Source organism: Hemitrygon akajei, chromosome 9, assembly GCF_048418815.1.
Source record: "Hemitrygon akajei chromosome 9, sHemAka1.3, whole genome shotgun sequence".
NCBI lineage: Eukaryota > Metazoa > Chordata > Chondrichthyes > Myliobatiformes > Dasyatidae > Hemitrygon > Hemitrygon akajei.
The window spans coordinates 141,428,398-141,446,382 of NC_133132.1; the positions used below are offsets into that span (position 1 = coordinate 141,428,398).

Consider the following 17,985-nt stretch of genomic DNA (forward strand, 5'->3'; position numbering starts at 1 on the left):
CGAGTAGGAATGCTTCTTTGTCTGTTAAAAGTTTCTCTTGCCGTTGTTTCGCTTTAGAATGGCTGATATGGTAATTGTACTCATTTGTTAATCAATGGGGAATGTTATTGTGTTTTGTGAGGCTGGGAACTTGGGGGAGGGGTTGCGCGGGCTTGGAGAGTCCGGAGGGAGACGCCGAGGAAGGAGGACATGCGCTTGGGAGACCACCGGGGAGTCCGAAGTGGGAGTTTCGGGAGGATGACCACCGAGGAGTCGAATAGTTCGCTGGATGAGCTCCACCGATGTGCACTAAACTGACTGAACTTTGATAAGTTGGCGCCTTTTGTTTTTTTCTTGTATATATATATATATATATTGTATTGCCTAATACTCTTTTAATTTTAGTAAACTCTTTAAAGTGTATTTCATAACGGTATTTGTTGTGGGTTTGATACTGCCGGCGGGGGCGCGAGGCATAAACTCGATTCTCACAGCACCTGCGTGTACGGGAGGCGGGGTTGGTGTGTGGCTGGATCTCTTTTTCCCCTAGACATATACCAGCCTGTTGGGTAAGTGTTACACATAATATTTATTGTAAATTCCTATAATTGCACATTTGAACAGAGACATAACGTAAAGATTTTTACTCCTCATGTATATGAATGATGTAAGTAATAAAGTCAATTCAATTCAAAAGGGGCTCTTGGAGAAGCACATGGATGAAAGAAAAATGGTGGGACATGTGAGAGGGAAGAGTTAGATTGATCTTTGAGTAGGTTAAAAGGTTGGTACAGCATTGAGGGCCTTTTCTGTGCTGTTCTGTTCTATAAAACTGAAAGACACTTCACTATGCTTATTTTGCAAATAGTGAGATTTGGCTTTGATATAAATAATAAGATAAATTTTACTTCAAACTATGAAGTTTCAAATTACTCATTTTTTATAAAAACTTTATATATAGGATTTGAAAATGTATGGCTTATTTGACACAAGTACAGTTAGACAAGTTTACTTACCTCCTCCTTCCGAGCTACATGGCAAATGTGAACAGGTCGCTGATATAACTGAGCAACCATTAAAATAGCTGCTACAGTCTGTCTTTCTGCATGTACAACTATAGGCAGATGCTTAGGCCACTTCTCAAAATGCTGAAAATGACAAGTAATTGTAGTTAAAATTCATAATTAGGCAACAAAAATATGTTAGCTGGGATACTTGCTATTTTCATAAACATGGACAGACTGAGAGATTTAGTTTAAAATGTGCTTTAATTATACCTCAAACCCCTGAAGACCAAGGAGATGGTGGTGGACTTTAGGAGATCTAGGCCTCATATGGAGCCAGTGATCATTAATGGAGAATGTGTGGAACAGGTTAAGACCTACAAGTATCTGGGAGTGCAGTTAGACGAGAAGCTAGACTGGACTGCCAACACAGATGCCTTGTGCAGGAAGGCACAGAGTCGAATGTACTTCCTTAGAAGGTTGGTGTCATTCAATGTTTGTAGTGAGATGCTGAAGATGTTCTATAGGTCAGTTGTGGAGAGCGCCCTCTTCTTTGTGGTGGCGTGTTGGGGAGGCAGCATTAAGAAGAGGGATGCCTCACGTCTTAATAAGCTGGTAAGGAAGGCGGGCTCTGTCGTGGGCACAGAACTGGAGAGTATGACATCGGTAGCAGAGCGAAGGGCGCTGAGTAGGCTACGGTCAATCATGGAAAACCCTGAACATCCACTGCATAGCACCATCCAGAGACAGAGAAGCAGCTTCAGCGGCAGGTTGCTATCGATGCAATGCTCCTCAGACAGGATGAAGAGATCATTACTCCCCAATGCCATTCGGCTTTACAATTCAACCGCCAGGGGAAAGATAAGTTAAAGTGCCGGGGTTATGACTGAGCTTAAGTTACCATTCAATGTATTTTAGTAAACTATTTAAGAACTTTTTAAAAGCTATTTATTAATGCTTTTTTTTGAGAGGGTGATTTTAGATGCATATCATATTTATACTGAGTTAAGTATTGTATGTAATTAGTTTTTGATACAATAAGTGTATGGGACATTGGAAAAATGTTGAATTTCCCCATGGGGATGAATAAAGTATTTATCTATCTATCTATCTATCTAATCTAAATAGAATAAAAGCAAACTGTTGGGCTTATTCTGGAGTATCTTATAAACTCAGAGCTGTTTGAAACATTCATCTCACAAGACTCTTTTTGCAAAGTAGAAATGCAAGAAAATTTGATAGATGACACCAATTGCGTGCATCTTTTTAAAAAAAAAGCACAATGAATGCTCGGGCAAGATAGAGACAATCTGAAAACAATTGGAAATTTCATAATATGACAAAAAATTTGAATGCCATGAAGATTATGATATGACACTGAACAACTTCAAAATCCCAGGAACAATAGTGAATAATTACCTCCTAAATAGAGAATAAAATTACTGCACTATACTAGTTAAACAACAAAGCACCTTCCCCCAATTACTGTAGAACATTATTAAATAATAATAATGCTCCTGAGCCAAGCTTTACATATCAGGTCGGTGTATCTTCCAAAATTCCAACGCTTAATTTGAAATTGGGACTTCTCCTTTACACTGAGCTCTATTTAAACCATAAAAGAAAGTGAACAACAGAATCTATTTCTTGTAATACTGGGAAAAAAATCTACTATACCTCCATCCATAAGGATACATTATCCATTTTGAGTGTTGAAAAAGTGTCATTTAAGTACATCTTCAACCCTGCAGCTGAATTGCTTATCAATGGTAAAGCATCGGCATTGTCTAAAGATGCTCCCAGATACAATGCAAAGTCACACCGGGCACCAGCAGTTGCTAACTGGAAGGAAAATTTTGTCATTTAAAACGAGTTATCCATGATCTACAGCATTTACATTAGCAAAAGAGTAATCTAATTTTTTTTTTTTTTTTTTTTAAGTAGTCCACACCTCACTAGACTAAATACATCATTCTTGCCAAAAAAGGACAGAAGATTTAATAATTCTTCTTGTATCATGTGGAACTAATATCATTAAATAATTGCACAATTTGCTCAAGGTATGCAGAAGAAAACGTTTGGCCAATAATTTGACAACGTACCATTAAAACACCATAATCAGAAAATCGTGGCTATCCCTCGAAGTTGAGGATGATGGTCTTCATTCCGTTGATCTATCACAGAGCAAAGACGCCTGTGCATGTATTTGTTTAACGTGTACTTGATGTTGCACTCCAAGATACACACAAAACTTCACAAATCAACCATCTGATTCCAACGACATGGAAACCAGATGATTGGAGCTGATGAATTTGTTGCAGCCTTCATCCGCCTTCACAGCCGTTGAGTTCGAAGTAACTTCATCCACCTGTTCCACCGTTGAGGTCTTGGTTGGATTGTTCTTTGTCAGGGAGCTCACCCTTGACCTTACCCGCCATGGGTGACCCTACCAGGAGCATAGCTCCAGACGGCATCGCTCTCGGGATCTCAGGACCACACCAGCTTCTCCACCACGACAAGGTGACAATCCACAGAGAAGCTTGTGTGGTCCTGAGATCCCAACAGCGACGCCGTTTGGAGCTATGCTCCTGGTAGGGTCACCCATGGTGGTAAGGTCAAGGGTGAGCTCCCTGACAAAGAACAATCCAACTGGAAAATATGGCAGTTTTTAATATCCACAATATTTCCCCTTAAATGTGACTGGATACAAAAAAATGAACATAACCTACACTAAAAACATTTTTTTAAAAAAAAAAATCAAGGTATTAATTTTACCTTCTGTACAAGTGCAAATGAGGTCTGATCTGTGACTGGAGGGTTTGTGTTGGGCATAGCACACACCATGGTAATACCTCCTGCCAAAGCTGCAGCAGTGCCAGAAGCAAAATCCTCTTTGTGTGTTCCACCCGGCTCCCGGAGGTGTACGTGGACATCAATCAAACCTTAAAGTGCAAAGCACACCGGCAACGGATAAAGCTTACTTTTATACTCTTGCTGAATGCATGTTTTAACACTTCTCCAAAATTTACTCCCAGATATGCATTACTAGCCAAAATTAGAAACTCTTTAGACACTTTCCCCAAAAGTTCTAACCCCATTTAAAAAGCAGAGTAGTGGTTGCCATTACCTGGTAAGCGAATTAATTTGAGAGATGTCATGGAATCTACATGAGTCTTCACTGGAGGATTAGTCCCGACCAGTCGCAAAGCCTAGAGCAAGAAGGTACATTTTAAACAGCTTGTGCTTCCCCTTTAATAAAGCTGAAAGAATACTAAAAGAATTGCACTTCCACAAATCACACTCTAAGAACTTGCCTCAACAAACAGTTTAGTGCACTTGATGTCAGTAATTAACGGAACAGAACAATCTATGGCTAATCGCCTGGTACGGTAGCCCTTCGTAACAAATGAAGAAAGACGTCTTCCTCCAGAGTTCCTCATGGAGAGATTTATAACCAAGTCAAAGTGATTTTCTTCCAAGTAGTCTACAATACTCCTTTGCCTCTCCTTCAAAGGACAACCATTATCACAATCTTCAAATGGCCAATCCACCGCCTTAATCTGCAAAAAAAAACACCAATTACTCCCATAAAATCCTCAAGCACTGATAAATTAATAAAGGAGAATCTTAACATTAGGACCAGAATCAGGAAGACTTTCCTCTACTGGTTGCAAGTAATTCAAGACCATACATCGAGTCTGCTCCTGTCTATTTCCCTCTCAGTCCCAATCTCCTGCCTTCTCCCCATATTCTTCATGCCCTAATAAAGAATCAATCAATTTCCACCTTAAATATACCCAATTAACTTGGCCTCCACAGCCACCTATGGCAACAAATTCCAGAGTCACCGCCCTCTGGCTAAAGATCACCTGTCTCTAAGGTATCACGCCCTGAATTAAGAAAATTGGGGAAAATAATGCTGCATTGTAAGTGGGAATACTACTTAACAAGATCAAAAAAACTATAAAATTTCACAGAAATATACAGTTTTCTGGCAATTTAACACGCAAGGTTCTTAAAATTTTAATGTCTGGTTGTATAAAAGCTAATGTCCTCATACAAGTTTTATTTTACATTAAAATAAACCACCCAGAACCAGGGTACACAGGTCAGAGAAAAAAGACAAGTTATGCCACATTTGTCTATGTTGCCAGTTTTAACAATATTATCAGCTGCTCATAGTTACCCCAAAAGTGGTTATTACATGCCAAGTTTTCAATTTTCCAGGGTGAATTTTATTTGAGTAATTAATGCATTTCCTTACAAGAGAACCATAACCTTGTCATTGGGTTTGGACGGTTGTGTGCCTCAATGACCCAGAGAACAACGTTGGCTAGAGTTTGGGCTTTATACTTGGTGGGGTCAAAGGGTAGAGACTAAGAGTAGTCTACCGGTCCTCCAGGTTTGAGGGTTCAGCTCAAGGCTAACAGCCCTAACTGGTAAAACACAATTATTGCAAAAACAGCAACGAAGAATCCTCCTACATTGGAATGGCCACGGACAGAGAAGGAGGACCTTCATTACTGCCCTAAATGCCAGCTGCGTAACGGACGGAAAGTAATTTCAAATATTATGCAAATTGTCCCTGTGGCCGTTCCCATCAACAATAAGTATACGGTTTTGGATACTGTCGGTGGGGATGACCTACCAGGAACAAGTTGCAGTGGTCCTGTCTCTGGCACTGAGGTTGAACCCTCAACTAGGAAGGGGAGGAGGGAAAAGAGAGCGGTAGTGATAGAGGATTCTATAGTCAGGGGGGCAGATAGGAGATGTTGTGGGGAAGATCGGGAGTCTCGGATGGTATGTTGCCTCCCTGGTGCCGGGTCTGGGACATCTCAGATCAGGTGCAGGTTATTCTTGAGAGGGAGGGCAAGAACCCAGATGTTGTGGTCCATCTAGGGACCAATGACGTGGGTAGGATGAGTGAGGGGGTCCTGCGTAGTGAGTTCAGGGAGTTAGGTGCAAAGCTGAAGGGCAGGACCTCCAAGGTAACAATCTCAGGATTGCTACCTGTGCCACGTGCGAGTGAGGCAAGGAACAGAAGGATTATACAGATTAATACGTGGCTGAGAGGATGGTGCAGGAGGGAGGGCTTCAGGTTTTTAGATAATTGGGCTTTGTTCCAGGGAAGGTGGAATCTGTTCCGAAGGGACGGTTTACACCTGAACTGGAGCAGTACTAACATTCTTGCAGAAAGTTTGCTAGTGCTTCTCGGGGGGGTTTAAACTAAATTTGCTGGAGGCAGGTATCCAGAATGCGAGAGAGGATAGCGAGATGAAGAATAAAGGACAGGTGGGGACTACACGGTTCCGGAATATTAAGTGTGTAGTAGAGAAAGGTGAGGCGGAACAAGTGATAAGGAGGACACATGTACAGAGGGATGGTCTGACGAAACATGGAGTTAAATGTGCAGTAAGAATAAGTAAATTTAGGAAGGACAACAAAATTCAAGGGGCGTATAGCCCGATGGGAGTTCGGGGAGCTGGGTTAAGCACAATAGGCAGCGATTTAAACAGAGAGAGGAGAAATGGGCTAAAAATTCTATATCTAAATGCACGAAGTGTCAGAAATAAGGCAGATGAGCTTGAAGCTCAGGTGCGAATGGGTAACTATGATGTTGTTGGGATAAACGGAGACATGGCTGCAGGGAGATCAGACCTGGAAAATGAATGTACAAGGGTATACGTGCTATCATAGGGACAGAAATGTGGGCAGAGGGGGTGGGGTGGCCCTGTTGGTGAGGAATGAGATTCAGTCCTTTGCAAGGGGGGGACATAGGATCAGGAGAAGTAGAGTCTGTGTGGATAGAACTGAGGAACAGTAAGGGCAAAAAGACCCTAATGGGTGTTGTCTACAGGCTCCCAGACAGTAGCATGGATATTGGGTGCAAGTTGAATAGGGAGTTAACATTGGCATGTGGCAAAGGTACTGCAGTAGTTATGGGGGATTTCAACATGCAGGTGAACTGGGAGAATCAGGTTGGTGCTGGACCCCAGGATAGGGAGTTCGTAGAGTGCCTACGGGATGCATTCTTGGAACAGCTTGTACGAGAGCCAACCAGGGACAAGGCTATTCTGGATTTAGTCTTGTGTAATGAACAGGATTTGATAAGCGATCTTAAAGTAAAGGAGCCATTAGGAGGTAATGACCATAATATGATAAGTTTTTATCTGCAATTTGAGAAGGATAAGGGCAGATCGGAGGTGTCAGTGTTGCAGTTGAACAAAGGAGACTATGGAGCCATGAGGGAGGAGCTGGCCAAAGTTAACTGGACGGATATCCTAGCAGAAAAGACAGTGGAACAGCAATGGCAGGTATTCTTGGGAATAATGCACAAGGTGCAAAATCAGTTCATCCCCCGGAGAAGGAAGGATTCAAAGGGGGGAAAGGGGCCACAGTGGTTGACAAAGGAAGTCAGAGATTGCATAGCATTTTAAAAAAGGAAGTATGACAGAGCTAAGGTGAGTGGGAGGACAGATGATTGGGAAATTTTTAAGGAACAACAGAACTTAACTAAAAAGGCAATATGGAGAGAAAAAATGGGGTCAAACACAAGCTAGCCAGGAATATAAAGGAGGATAGCAAAAGCTTTTTTTTTTAGGTATGTGAAGAGAAAGAAGATAGTTAAGAACAATGTTGGGCCCTTGAAGAATGAATTGGGTGAAATTGTTATGGGAAACAGAGAAATGGCAGAAGAATTTAATAAGTACTTTAGATCTGTCTTCACTAGGGAAGACACAAGCAATCTCCCAGATGTATGGATGGGCCAAGGACATAGGGTAACAGAGGAAATGAAACAGATTGACATTAGGAAGGAAATGGTGATGAGTAGACTGATGGGACTGAAGGCTGACAAATCCCCAGGTCCAGATGGTCCTGTTCACCCTGTACACATCAGACTTCCAATATAACTCGGAGTCCTGCCATGTGCAGAAGTTCGCTGATGACACGGCCATAGTGGGGTGTGTCAGGAATAGACAGGAGGAGGAATATAGGAAACTGATACAGGACTTTGTGATATGGTGCAACTCAAACTACCTGCGTCTCAGTATCACCAAGACCAAGGAGATGGTGGTGGACTTTAGGAGATCTAGGCCTCATATGGAGCCAGTGATCATTAATGGAGAATGTGTGGAGCATGTTAAGACCTACAAGTATCTGGGAGTACAGTTAGACGAGAAGCTAGACTGGACTGCCAACACAGATGCCTTGTGCAGGAAGGCACAGAGTCGACTGTACTTCCTTAGAAGGTTGGCGTCATTCAATGTCTGTAGTGAGATGCTGAAGATGTTCTATAGGTCAGTTGTGGAGAGCGCCCTCTTCTTTGTGGTGGCATGTTGGGGAGGAAGCATTAAGAAGAGGGACGCCTCACGTCTTAATGAGCTGGTAAGGAAGGCGGGCTCTGTCGTGGGCAAAGTACTGGAGAGTTTAACATCGGTAGCTGAGCGAAGGGCGCTGAGTAGGCTACGTTCAATTATGGATAACTCTGAACATCCTCTACATAGCACCATCCAGAGACAGAGAAGCAGTTTCAGCGACAGGTTACTATCGATGCAATGCTCCTCAGACAGGATGAAGAGGTCAATACTCTCCAATGCCATTAGGCTTTACAATTCTACCGCCAGGACTTAAGAACTTTTTAAAAGCTATTATTAATGCTTTTTGAGATAGTGATTTAGATGCATATCATATTTTTTACTGAGTTAAGTATTGAATGTAATTAGTTTTGCTACAACAAGTGTATGGGACATTGGAAAAAAGTTGAATTTCCCCATGGGGATGAATAAAGTATCTATCTATCTATCTATCTATCTATCCTAGGGTACTAAAGGAGGTGGCCCTGGAAATAGCGGATTCAGGATCAGTTCCTGAGGATTGGAGAATGGCTAATGTTATCCCAGTTTTTAAGAAAGGAGGGAGGGAGAAAACAGAGAATTATCGTCCTGTCAGCCTAACATCAGTAGTGGGGAAGACGCTAGAGTCCATTATTAAAGATGAAATAGTGGCATATCTAGATAGCAGTGATAGGATTGGGCCGAGCCAGCATGGATTTACCAAGGGCAAATCATGCTTGACTAATCTATTGGAGTTTTTCGAGGATGTAACCAAGAAGTTAGACGGGGGAGATCCAGTGGATGTAGTGTACCTCGATTTTCAGAAAGCATTTGATAAGGTCCCACATAGGAGATTGGTGGGTAAAATCAGAGCTCATGGCATTGGAGGGGAAGATATTGACATGGATAGAAAACTGGTTGGCAGATAGAAAGCAAAGGGTAACGGTGAATGGGTGTTTCTTGGAATGGCAGGTGGTGACTAGTGGGGTGCCACAGGGCTCGCTATTGGGACCACAGCTGTTTACGATTTACATCAACGATTTAGATGAAGGCATTGAGAATAACATCAGCAAGTTTGCTGATGATACTAAACTGGGTGGCAGTGTGACATGTGATGAGGATGTTAGGAGAATTCAGGGTGACTTGGATAGGCTGGGTGAGTGGGCAGATACTTGGCAGATGACGTTTAATGTGAGTAAGTGTGAGGTTATCCACTTTGGGAGTAAGATCAGGAAGGCAGATTATTATCTGAAAGGTGTAGAGTTAGATAAGGGAGAAATACAAAGAGATCTAGGAGTCCTTGTTCATCAGTCACTGAAGGTGAATGAGCAAGTGCAGCAGGCAGTGAAGAGGGCTAATGAAATGTTGACCTTTATTACAAAGGGAATTGAGTACAAGAGCAAGGAAATCCTTTTGCATTTGTACAGAACCCTGGTGAGACCACACCTGGAGTATTGTGTACAGTTTTGGTCTCCAGGGTTAAGGAAGGACATCCTGGCTGTAGAGGAAGTGCAGCGTAGATTCATGAGGTTAATTCCTGGGATGTCCAGACTGTCTTATGCAGAGAGGTTAGAGAGACTGGGCTCGTACACGCTGGAATTAAGGAGATTGAGAGGGGATCTGATTGCAACATATAAGATTATTAAGGGATTGGACAAGATAGAGGCAGGAAATATGTTCCAGATGCTGGGAGAGTCCAGTACCAGAGGGCATGGTTTGAGAATAAGGGGTAGGTCATTTAGGACAGAGTTAAGGAAAAACTTCTTCTCCTAGAGAGTTATGGGGGTCTGGAATGCACTGCCTCAGAAGGCAGTGGAGGCCAATTCTCTGGATACTTTCAAGAAGGAGCTAGATAGGTATCTTATGGATAGGGGAATCAAGGGATATGGGGACAAGGCAGGAACCGGATATTGATAGTAGATGATCAGCCATGATCTCAGAATGGCAGTGCAGGCTCGAAGGGCCAAATGGTCTACTTCTGCACCTATTGTCTATAGTCTATTAACCAGAGATACAGTCATGTTTTCTGCACAGATGTAGTGGACATTTTCTCTCTCTCACTCTCAAACACATATAGGTGCACACAATCCTTACCTTAATGCCATGCTCGGTATAAAAATCTGCTGTGCCCAGACTTGCATACAGGCTGTACCCAAGTTGTTCTAAAGACTGGACCGTACTTAGCAGTTCACTCTTATTCTACAGTTCGAAAAAAAAAACACCATCAAATCTTCAAATCACAAATTCTGTAAATTTCAGCTCAATTTACAAGCCAGCCTCAACACAAAGTAGTTGGAATAATTAGATTTAGAACTACAGACATTAGAAAGGCTAATTATCAAAAAAAGCTTAAATGAAAAATAAAAGAGACAAGTGTTTATTATAGAGATAAATACATCCCTCAAAAATTGTACAAATACCAATAAACTTTCATAACCACAGGATGTCAAAATGGTCTTGGGAAATATCGCTGTGTGATTATATAGGAACATGCAGTGCAAACTTGTCTCTCACAAATAGATACGAGATAATTAACTTGATAACAAGATAATTGATGACACAGGAGGCTCCTGGTGCTGGAATCTGGAGCAAAACTCAGCTGACCAAAGTGAGTAAAACAATGGATATTTTGCGTCAAATTCCTGCATCAGAACTGGTGATATGGTGATCCTAGCTGAAGGACTGATATCTGCCTGTTTCCCTTACAAGGTGTGCCCATTGCAAAGGGAATAAATACTGCAGCACCCCAACCTTTTGACATGCCAGCCTAGAGAATGCGATCAGAACAGAGCACCAGCCAACTGTCAAACTCAGTGCAGAATACTACCACTCACTCTAGGTCACGGACCTCTCGGTTACTACGGGTCCATAGCATAAAAATTTGCAAACCCTTGCTCCAGGCTGAACATTTTCTCAATATCAAAGTTATCTATGTCTGCTGTTCCATATATCCTCATTACTAAAAGCGAGAAAACTTACAAAACAACGACTGGCACATGAGATTCATTTCAGTAATGTACAGTAAAACTCCTATAAACCAGCATGTTCAAGAGTCAGGTGGTGTTGAACTTTCAAATTCTGATTTTATTTCGTTACTACTCTAAAACAAAATTTATTTCACTTCTGTAATTTATAAAAGATTAATTATTATTATTATACAGTAGAATAATAAATTTTGCAATTAACCCAGTAAATATGGGAACAAGAATTCCAGCAAGGAGGCAAGCAGCACAGGAACCATCACCAGATGCTGAAGCCTTAGTATTTCTTTTTTTTTTTTATAATTGATTTTTTTAAATGCATTTTCTATAACACTACAAACAAAAAAACCAAAAACAAAGTAGAAAATTAGTACAGTGCAAGATAAACATACAATAGTAATATAATACAAAATAAGATAATTGAGAAAGCACCCAAATTGAAGTCATGTAAAGTTAGTATCCTCCCCAAGCCCCACAACAACAAAAAACTCCAGACCAACCAAGACAAAATGTAGAAAATATAAATCAGAACATTCAAACCCCCAAAACTGTAAATACGCTTGAAAACAGAAGATAATAATGCCTACTACCAAAAAAAAGAGCTGAAAGCAAGGGACTGAAAAAAAAACTTAATTAACAGGAAAATTATGAAAATACTCAATAAAAGATCCCCTGACCTTATGAAACTTTATATCCGAATTAAGAATTGAATAATGGATTTTTTCAAGGTCTAAACAGGACATGATATCGTTAAGCTATTGAGCATGCGTGGGCGGGGCAACATCTCTCCATCTAAGGAGGATTAGACGTCTAGCCAGGAGAGAAGCAAAAGATAATATTCGACATTTAGTCGAACTCAAGCGTATATTTGTCTCACCCAAGAAACCAAACAGAGCAATTAAAGGGTTAGTTTCTAAGTGGCGATTCAGAATACAGGGCAAGGTTATAAAAACATCTTTCCAAAATTTCTCTAAGCTAGGACAGGTCCAATATATATGAATAAGAGAGGCCTTGCCACTTTTGCATTTATCACAAAGAGGACTAATATTAGGGGTAAAATCAAGATAATTTAGATTTGGACATATGGGCCCTATGAACAATCTTAAACTGTAAAAGACAGTGGCAAGCACAGAGAGAAGTTGAATTAACCGATTTGAGAATCGAGTCCCAAACCTCATCAGATAAAGGGATATTTAAGTCATGCTCCCAAGCCATTCTGATTTTATCCACAGGGGCATGCCATAAGGATACTACCGTAGATGCCGGATTATAAGCCGCTACTTTTTTCCCACGCTTTGAACACTGCGGCTTTTACTACGGTGCGGCTAATGCATGGTTTTTTTTCATGCCGCCAAAAACATTTTGCCTCGTAACAGTAGACCAATAAAATTGATGAGTAGTTCACAGAGGTCCAATGAAATTGTACAATAAATCAAGCGCACTTTCACAATTAAATTATTGTAAATCAGTCATTTGTACTCACCCTCATCAACATGGAAAACACTCGAAGAAAAGCATTGTGCTGCCTTTATGGCAGTTATTTAGTTTATAATATTTTCACTTAGTAATTCATTTGTTAGTATTTTCTAGTTAAAGTTAGAAGTGTTTTAACTATATTTGTTTTCTGTACTACATCCCGGGATGCTATGACGTCACATCCAGTTTCGCCGCGTTTTGTGGGAAATACCGGTTTGCGATAAACGGGAAGGTGGGGGCAAGCGGCATTAGACCTGCGCAAGAACGCTGCTTTTAAGTTAAAGGCGATCAATAACTTTTCCTGGTAGGCTGCAGTATATATTTTTTTTTTACCAGTCGTTAGGAGATATTGGAATGTTGTTCGTGCACTGTTCAGTAAAAAAGTATACGCAACGTAATTTGTGTGTTACCGATATGTATGTATATTTAAAAGTAGCCGTGTTACAGGCACTGTTCGAAAAAAAGCATTTGCAATATGTATTTGTTTATGTTACCATACGGATTTAATTAAAAGTTAAAAAATCCTCACGTGTAATTTCTTTCTGAGTAAATATCTCATATTACAACGTGGGACACCTGCGGCCTAAAATCCGGTGCGGCTTGTACAAGTACAAAATTGATTTTCTTTCTAAAATTAGAGCCTGCGGCTTTTAATCAGGTGCGCTCTGTAGTACGGAATCTACGGTAATTTATCACGGATAAAGGATATTAAGCCTTTACCCAGTGGATTAATAGAAAGAAAGAAATCCATAGCATTTTTCTCGGGCATTTCAGGGAAGTTGGGAATTAAAGGATTGATAAAGGATTGGAGATATCTGAAGAAATGGGCATTAGGCAGATTGAACTTAGCAGAGAGCTGTTGAAAGGATGCAAAGCGATTATCGATAAAAAGATCTTCAAAATGCCTAATAATGCCCTTTCTATACCAATCATAGAATGTTGAATCATACATAGCAGGTAGAAAAAGATGATTATGTAAGATAGGACTAGAAAGGGAAAAACCATAAAAACCATAAAATTTCCTAAACTGGGCCCATATTCACAAAGTGTGTCTAACAAGAGGATTAACACTTAATCTAGACAAACTACTAGGGAGTGCAGAACCAAGAAGTGCAGAAATAGATAGATCTTTAGTGGAATTCAGCTCCATTGCTACCCAATTAGGGCACTCAGATTGGTTATGAAAAAAAGACCAGAAGATAGTGCAACGAGTGTTAGCTGCCCAGTAGTATAAACGAAAATTAGTTAAGGCCATAACACCCTCTTTTTTAGATTTTTGAAGATAAACTTTATTAATTCTAGAACGCTTATTCTTCCACAGATATGACAAAATAATAGTCTAAGGAATCAAAAAAGGTTTTAGAAATAAAAATTGGAATAGATTGAAATAAATATAAAAATTTAGGGAGAACATACATTTTAATATTAATACGACCTACCAAGGACATAGATAGAGGTGACCAGTGTGACAGACTCGGTTTTGTAGTGTATAAAAGATTGGCAAAATTTTCACGAAAAAGATCTTTAAACTTCCTTGTAACTGTAATACCAAGGTAAGTAAATTGATTATGAACTACTTTAAAGGGGAGGTCACGAAATGCTAATACTTGTGCTTCCTTATTAATTGGGAAAAGTTCACTCTTATGTAAATTAAGTTTATAGCCAGGAAACTGGCTAAATTGATCAAGAAGTGAAAACATTGGAGGTAAGGATGTGGACAGATTTGAAAGAAAAAGTAATAGATCATCAGCATAAAGAGAAACTTTATGCTCAACACCTCCCCCTCCAAATCCCGGTCAATTCAGGACAGCTTCGGAATGCTATCGCCAGAGGTTCTACAGCCAAATTAAAAAGAAAGGGACTTAAAGGGCATCCTTGACGGGTGTCACGTTTAAGGTTAAGTAACTGGGATTGCTGAGAATTAGTCAAAACAGAGGCAGTAGGACATAGATATAGCAATTTGATCCAAGAGATAAAACTTAGACCAAGGTCAAATTTTTCTAAAACCGCGAAGAGGTAGTTCCACTCTATACGATCAAATGCTTTCTCCGCATCAAGAGAAATAACACATTCAGGAATCCCAGTTGAAGGTGAATATAAAATATTAAATAAATGCCGTATGTTAAAAAAAGGAAGACGGTTTTTAATAAAACCAGTTTGATCATCAGAAATAATAGAGGGTATAACAGTTTCTAATCTATGAGCCAAGACTTTGGCCAAGATTTTAACATCAACATTAAGCAAAGAGATCGGCCTGTACGAGGAACACTCTGTTGGGTCTTTACCCTTTTTTAATAAAAGAATAATACATGCCTCATTAAATGAGGGTGGCAATTTACCATAGTTAAACGAGTCAGATAGTACTGAGAGTAACTGAGGTGAAAGAAGTGAAGAGAATGATTTATAAAATTCTATGGGGAACCCATCAGGTCCAGGAGATTTGCCTGAAGACAGTGCAGAAATTGCAAAAGATATTTATTCTAATGATATAGGCTCATTAAGTTTTGCTTTAAAATCAGATGAAAGCGAAGGAATATTCAGAGTATTTAAAAAAAGATCAACAGAAATATTCTCATTCAGAGATTCAGAGGAATAAAGCCAAGAGTAAAAATTTTTAAATACGTCATTGATTTCTGAGTGATTCGATGTAATATCCCCGTTCTCCTTCCAGATCTTTGTGCTAAGTTGTTTAGTTTTAGAACGCCTCAACTGATTAACTAGAAATTTACCAGATTTGTCACCATGAATATAAAAGCAACTCTTACTTTCAAGAAGTTGACGTTCAACAGGTTGAGTGGAGAGAAGGTCAAATTTGGTTTGAAGTTCTACACGCTTCTTACATAATTCAGGGTTATTAGTTTGAGCATATAATTGATCTAATTCTTTAATCTGATTAATTAGGTCTAATCGATCTATACGGGACTTTGTATTAAGATTTGCTGTATATGAGATTATTTGACCCCTCAAATATGCTTGCATGGCATCCCAGACAATCTGGGATGACATTTCAGATGACGTATTAGTGTTTAAAACAAAAAGTTATCTGATCCTTAATAAATTTTAGAAAATCATCCTCCAATAATAAAGTCAGGTTAAAACACCAATGTTTATTCCTCTGAGGGAGACCAGGAAAATTTAGAGACTAAGTAATTGGGGCATGATCAGAAATCAGTATACTCTGATAGTCACAAGAATGAACAAATGAAATAAGTTGATTATCAATTAAAAAATAGTCAATTCTAGTAAAGGTATGGTGAACACGTGAAAAAAAGGAATAATCTCTCTCAGTAGGATGAAGGAAACGCCATATATCAGAGATACCATAGTTAGAAAGTAAAGAGTGGATAGCTAAAGCAGATTTAGTAGGTGATCTAGTAACAGGGGACGATCGATCCAAATTTGGATCTAACCAGCAATTAAAGTTGCCACCCAATATAAGAGAATATGAATTTAAATCTGGTAATGAGGAGAAAAAACGTTCAAAAAAATTAACATCGTCAGAATTGGGAGCATACAGGTTTGCTAGTACAACTTTAGTATTATATAATTTACCACAAACAATAATATAACAGCGATTCGTGTCAGATATCTTACTATGGAGTTCAAAAGGAATATTTGAGTTAATAAGGATTAACTTCCCTCCTAGCTTTGGCCGGGAAGGATGAATGAAAATGCTGACCCACCCACTTTGACATAAGCCAAGAATTATCAAAACTACGGATACGAGTTTCTTGAAGGAAAGCAATGTCAGCTTTAAGTTGCTTAATATGGGAGAAGACCTTCCTTCTTTTAACAGGATGATTCAATCCCTTTACATTCCAGCTCACAAATTTCAGTGTATTAACCATTATCAATTGTTAATACATAAAAGGTAGTAGGCATATATAAAATCAAACATTGCAATAACAGTCTGGGAGCAAAAATATAAACATAAATCAGTAAAATCAGGACAGAAACATATCCTGAATAACAAGGGAAAACAGAAAAAACAATAAATAGTGTTGGAACTGGAGAACCCACCCCACCCTCACAACCCAAAACTAGATGGCTACCCAAAAAAGCAGCTAGCTCTACAAAAAAAAATGTTACCCCAAAAATAACTTCCAGTTCCGTATTATTGACATAGGCTCCGTATAGATAATATAGCAAATACTAACTAATTTATGCACTAGAGAGCAAAATTACAAATAGGAACAACTTCGTCAGAAAAAATATAAAACTTAATACCAAAAAAATACAAAAAAAACTAACCTACCCACGAGAAACTATGAAAAATTGAAAGAGAAAGATAAAAGGGCGGGGGAGTGAGAAATTTTATATTTAAAGAGAGTACATATCAGCCGTTTAAAAAAAAAGGCAAGTCTTATACCGTAAATCAACAGGGAGGCCTTCAATACGAAACTCCAAGCCTCCGAAACAAATTAAGACCAATTGTAGTTCTCTATAGTTAAAGTTATTCAGAAGTAGAGTAAATTACACAAGTAAAATCTAAAGTCCACAGGGAAACATTAAATTTAGATCATCTATTTTAGAAAATCGTACCAAGTCCAGGGAGAGACTAACTAGAACCCTTAGAATCTCAGTAGTTAATGTCTGAGTTATTCAAGTAGAGTCTGAGTTCGCAAAAAAACTTTAATTCAAGAAGTACTTATCAGCCATTTTAGAAAATCAAACCGGGTCCAAAGAAGTCAAGATGGCTGGAAGATTTCCAACGAACAACTCAGCCTCCTTCACTGATTTAAACCACTTATATTCTCCAGTAGTAAGCGTAATTCGAAGATCGGCAGGGTTACGAAGAGAAGGTTTGAATCCACGATTAAAGAGCTCTTACATTACGCCTTTGAACTCAGCACGCATCTTCAGAACCTGGGGGGCATAATCTTCCACCATACGAATGGTATTACTTTGGAAGGTCAGAGTACCTCTTCGGCGTGCCTCCATAATCAAACGGTTTTTCACCTGATATCGACGGAAACACAGGATAATTGGCCGTGGTCTAGAACCCAAAATAGCACGAGGGACATAAATCCTGTGAGCCCTTTCTAGCTCAGGTGGAGTCGGGAGAAATTCTTTCCCAAAAATCTCACAGAGAAGAGAAAAATTCAACGGAAGAACCCTTTTCGGTGGCCTCCGGCAAACCGAGAATTCGCAGATTGCAGTGCCTGCTCCGATTTTCGAGATCCGCCATTTTGGAAGTAAGTTTACTGTTTT

The 17,985-nt window shown here is 39.6% G+C and overlaps 1 protein-coding gene across 2 annotated transcripts in view; it reads right to left on the minus strand.

The window, feature by feature from the left end:
• Positions 1-17,985, minus strand: part of cad (carbamoyl-phosphate synthetase 2, aspartate transcarbamylase, and dihydroorotase) — a 113,412-nt gene that overhangs the window by 36,605 nt on the left and 58,822 nt on the right. For both annotated transcript variants that reach the window (XM_073057146.1, XM_073057145.1), the window contains exons 25-30: positions 10,412-10,516; positions 4,298-4,543; positions 4,111-4,192; positions 3,759-3,925; positions 2,661-2,825; positions 996-1,127 (exon numbers count right to left, since the gene is read on the minus strand). In XM_073057146.1, coding sequence (XP_072913247.1) covers positions 996-1,127; positions 2,661-2,825; positions 3,759-3,925; positions 4,111-4,192; positions 4,298-4,543; positions 10,412-10,516 — 897 coding nt within the window. The remainder of the gene's footprint in view (positions 1-995; positions 1,128-2,660; positions 2,826-3,758; positions 3,926-4,110; positions 4,193-4,297; positions 4,544-10,411; positions 10,517-17,985) is intronic.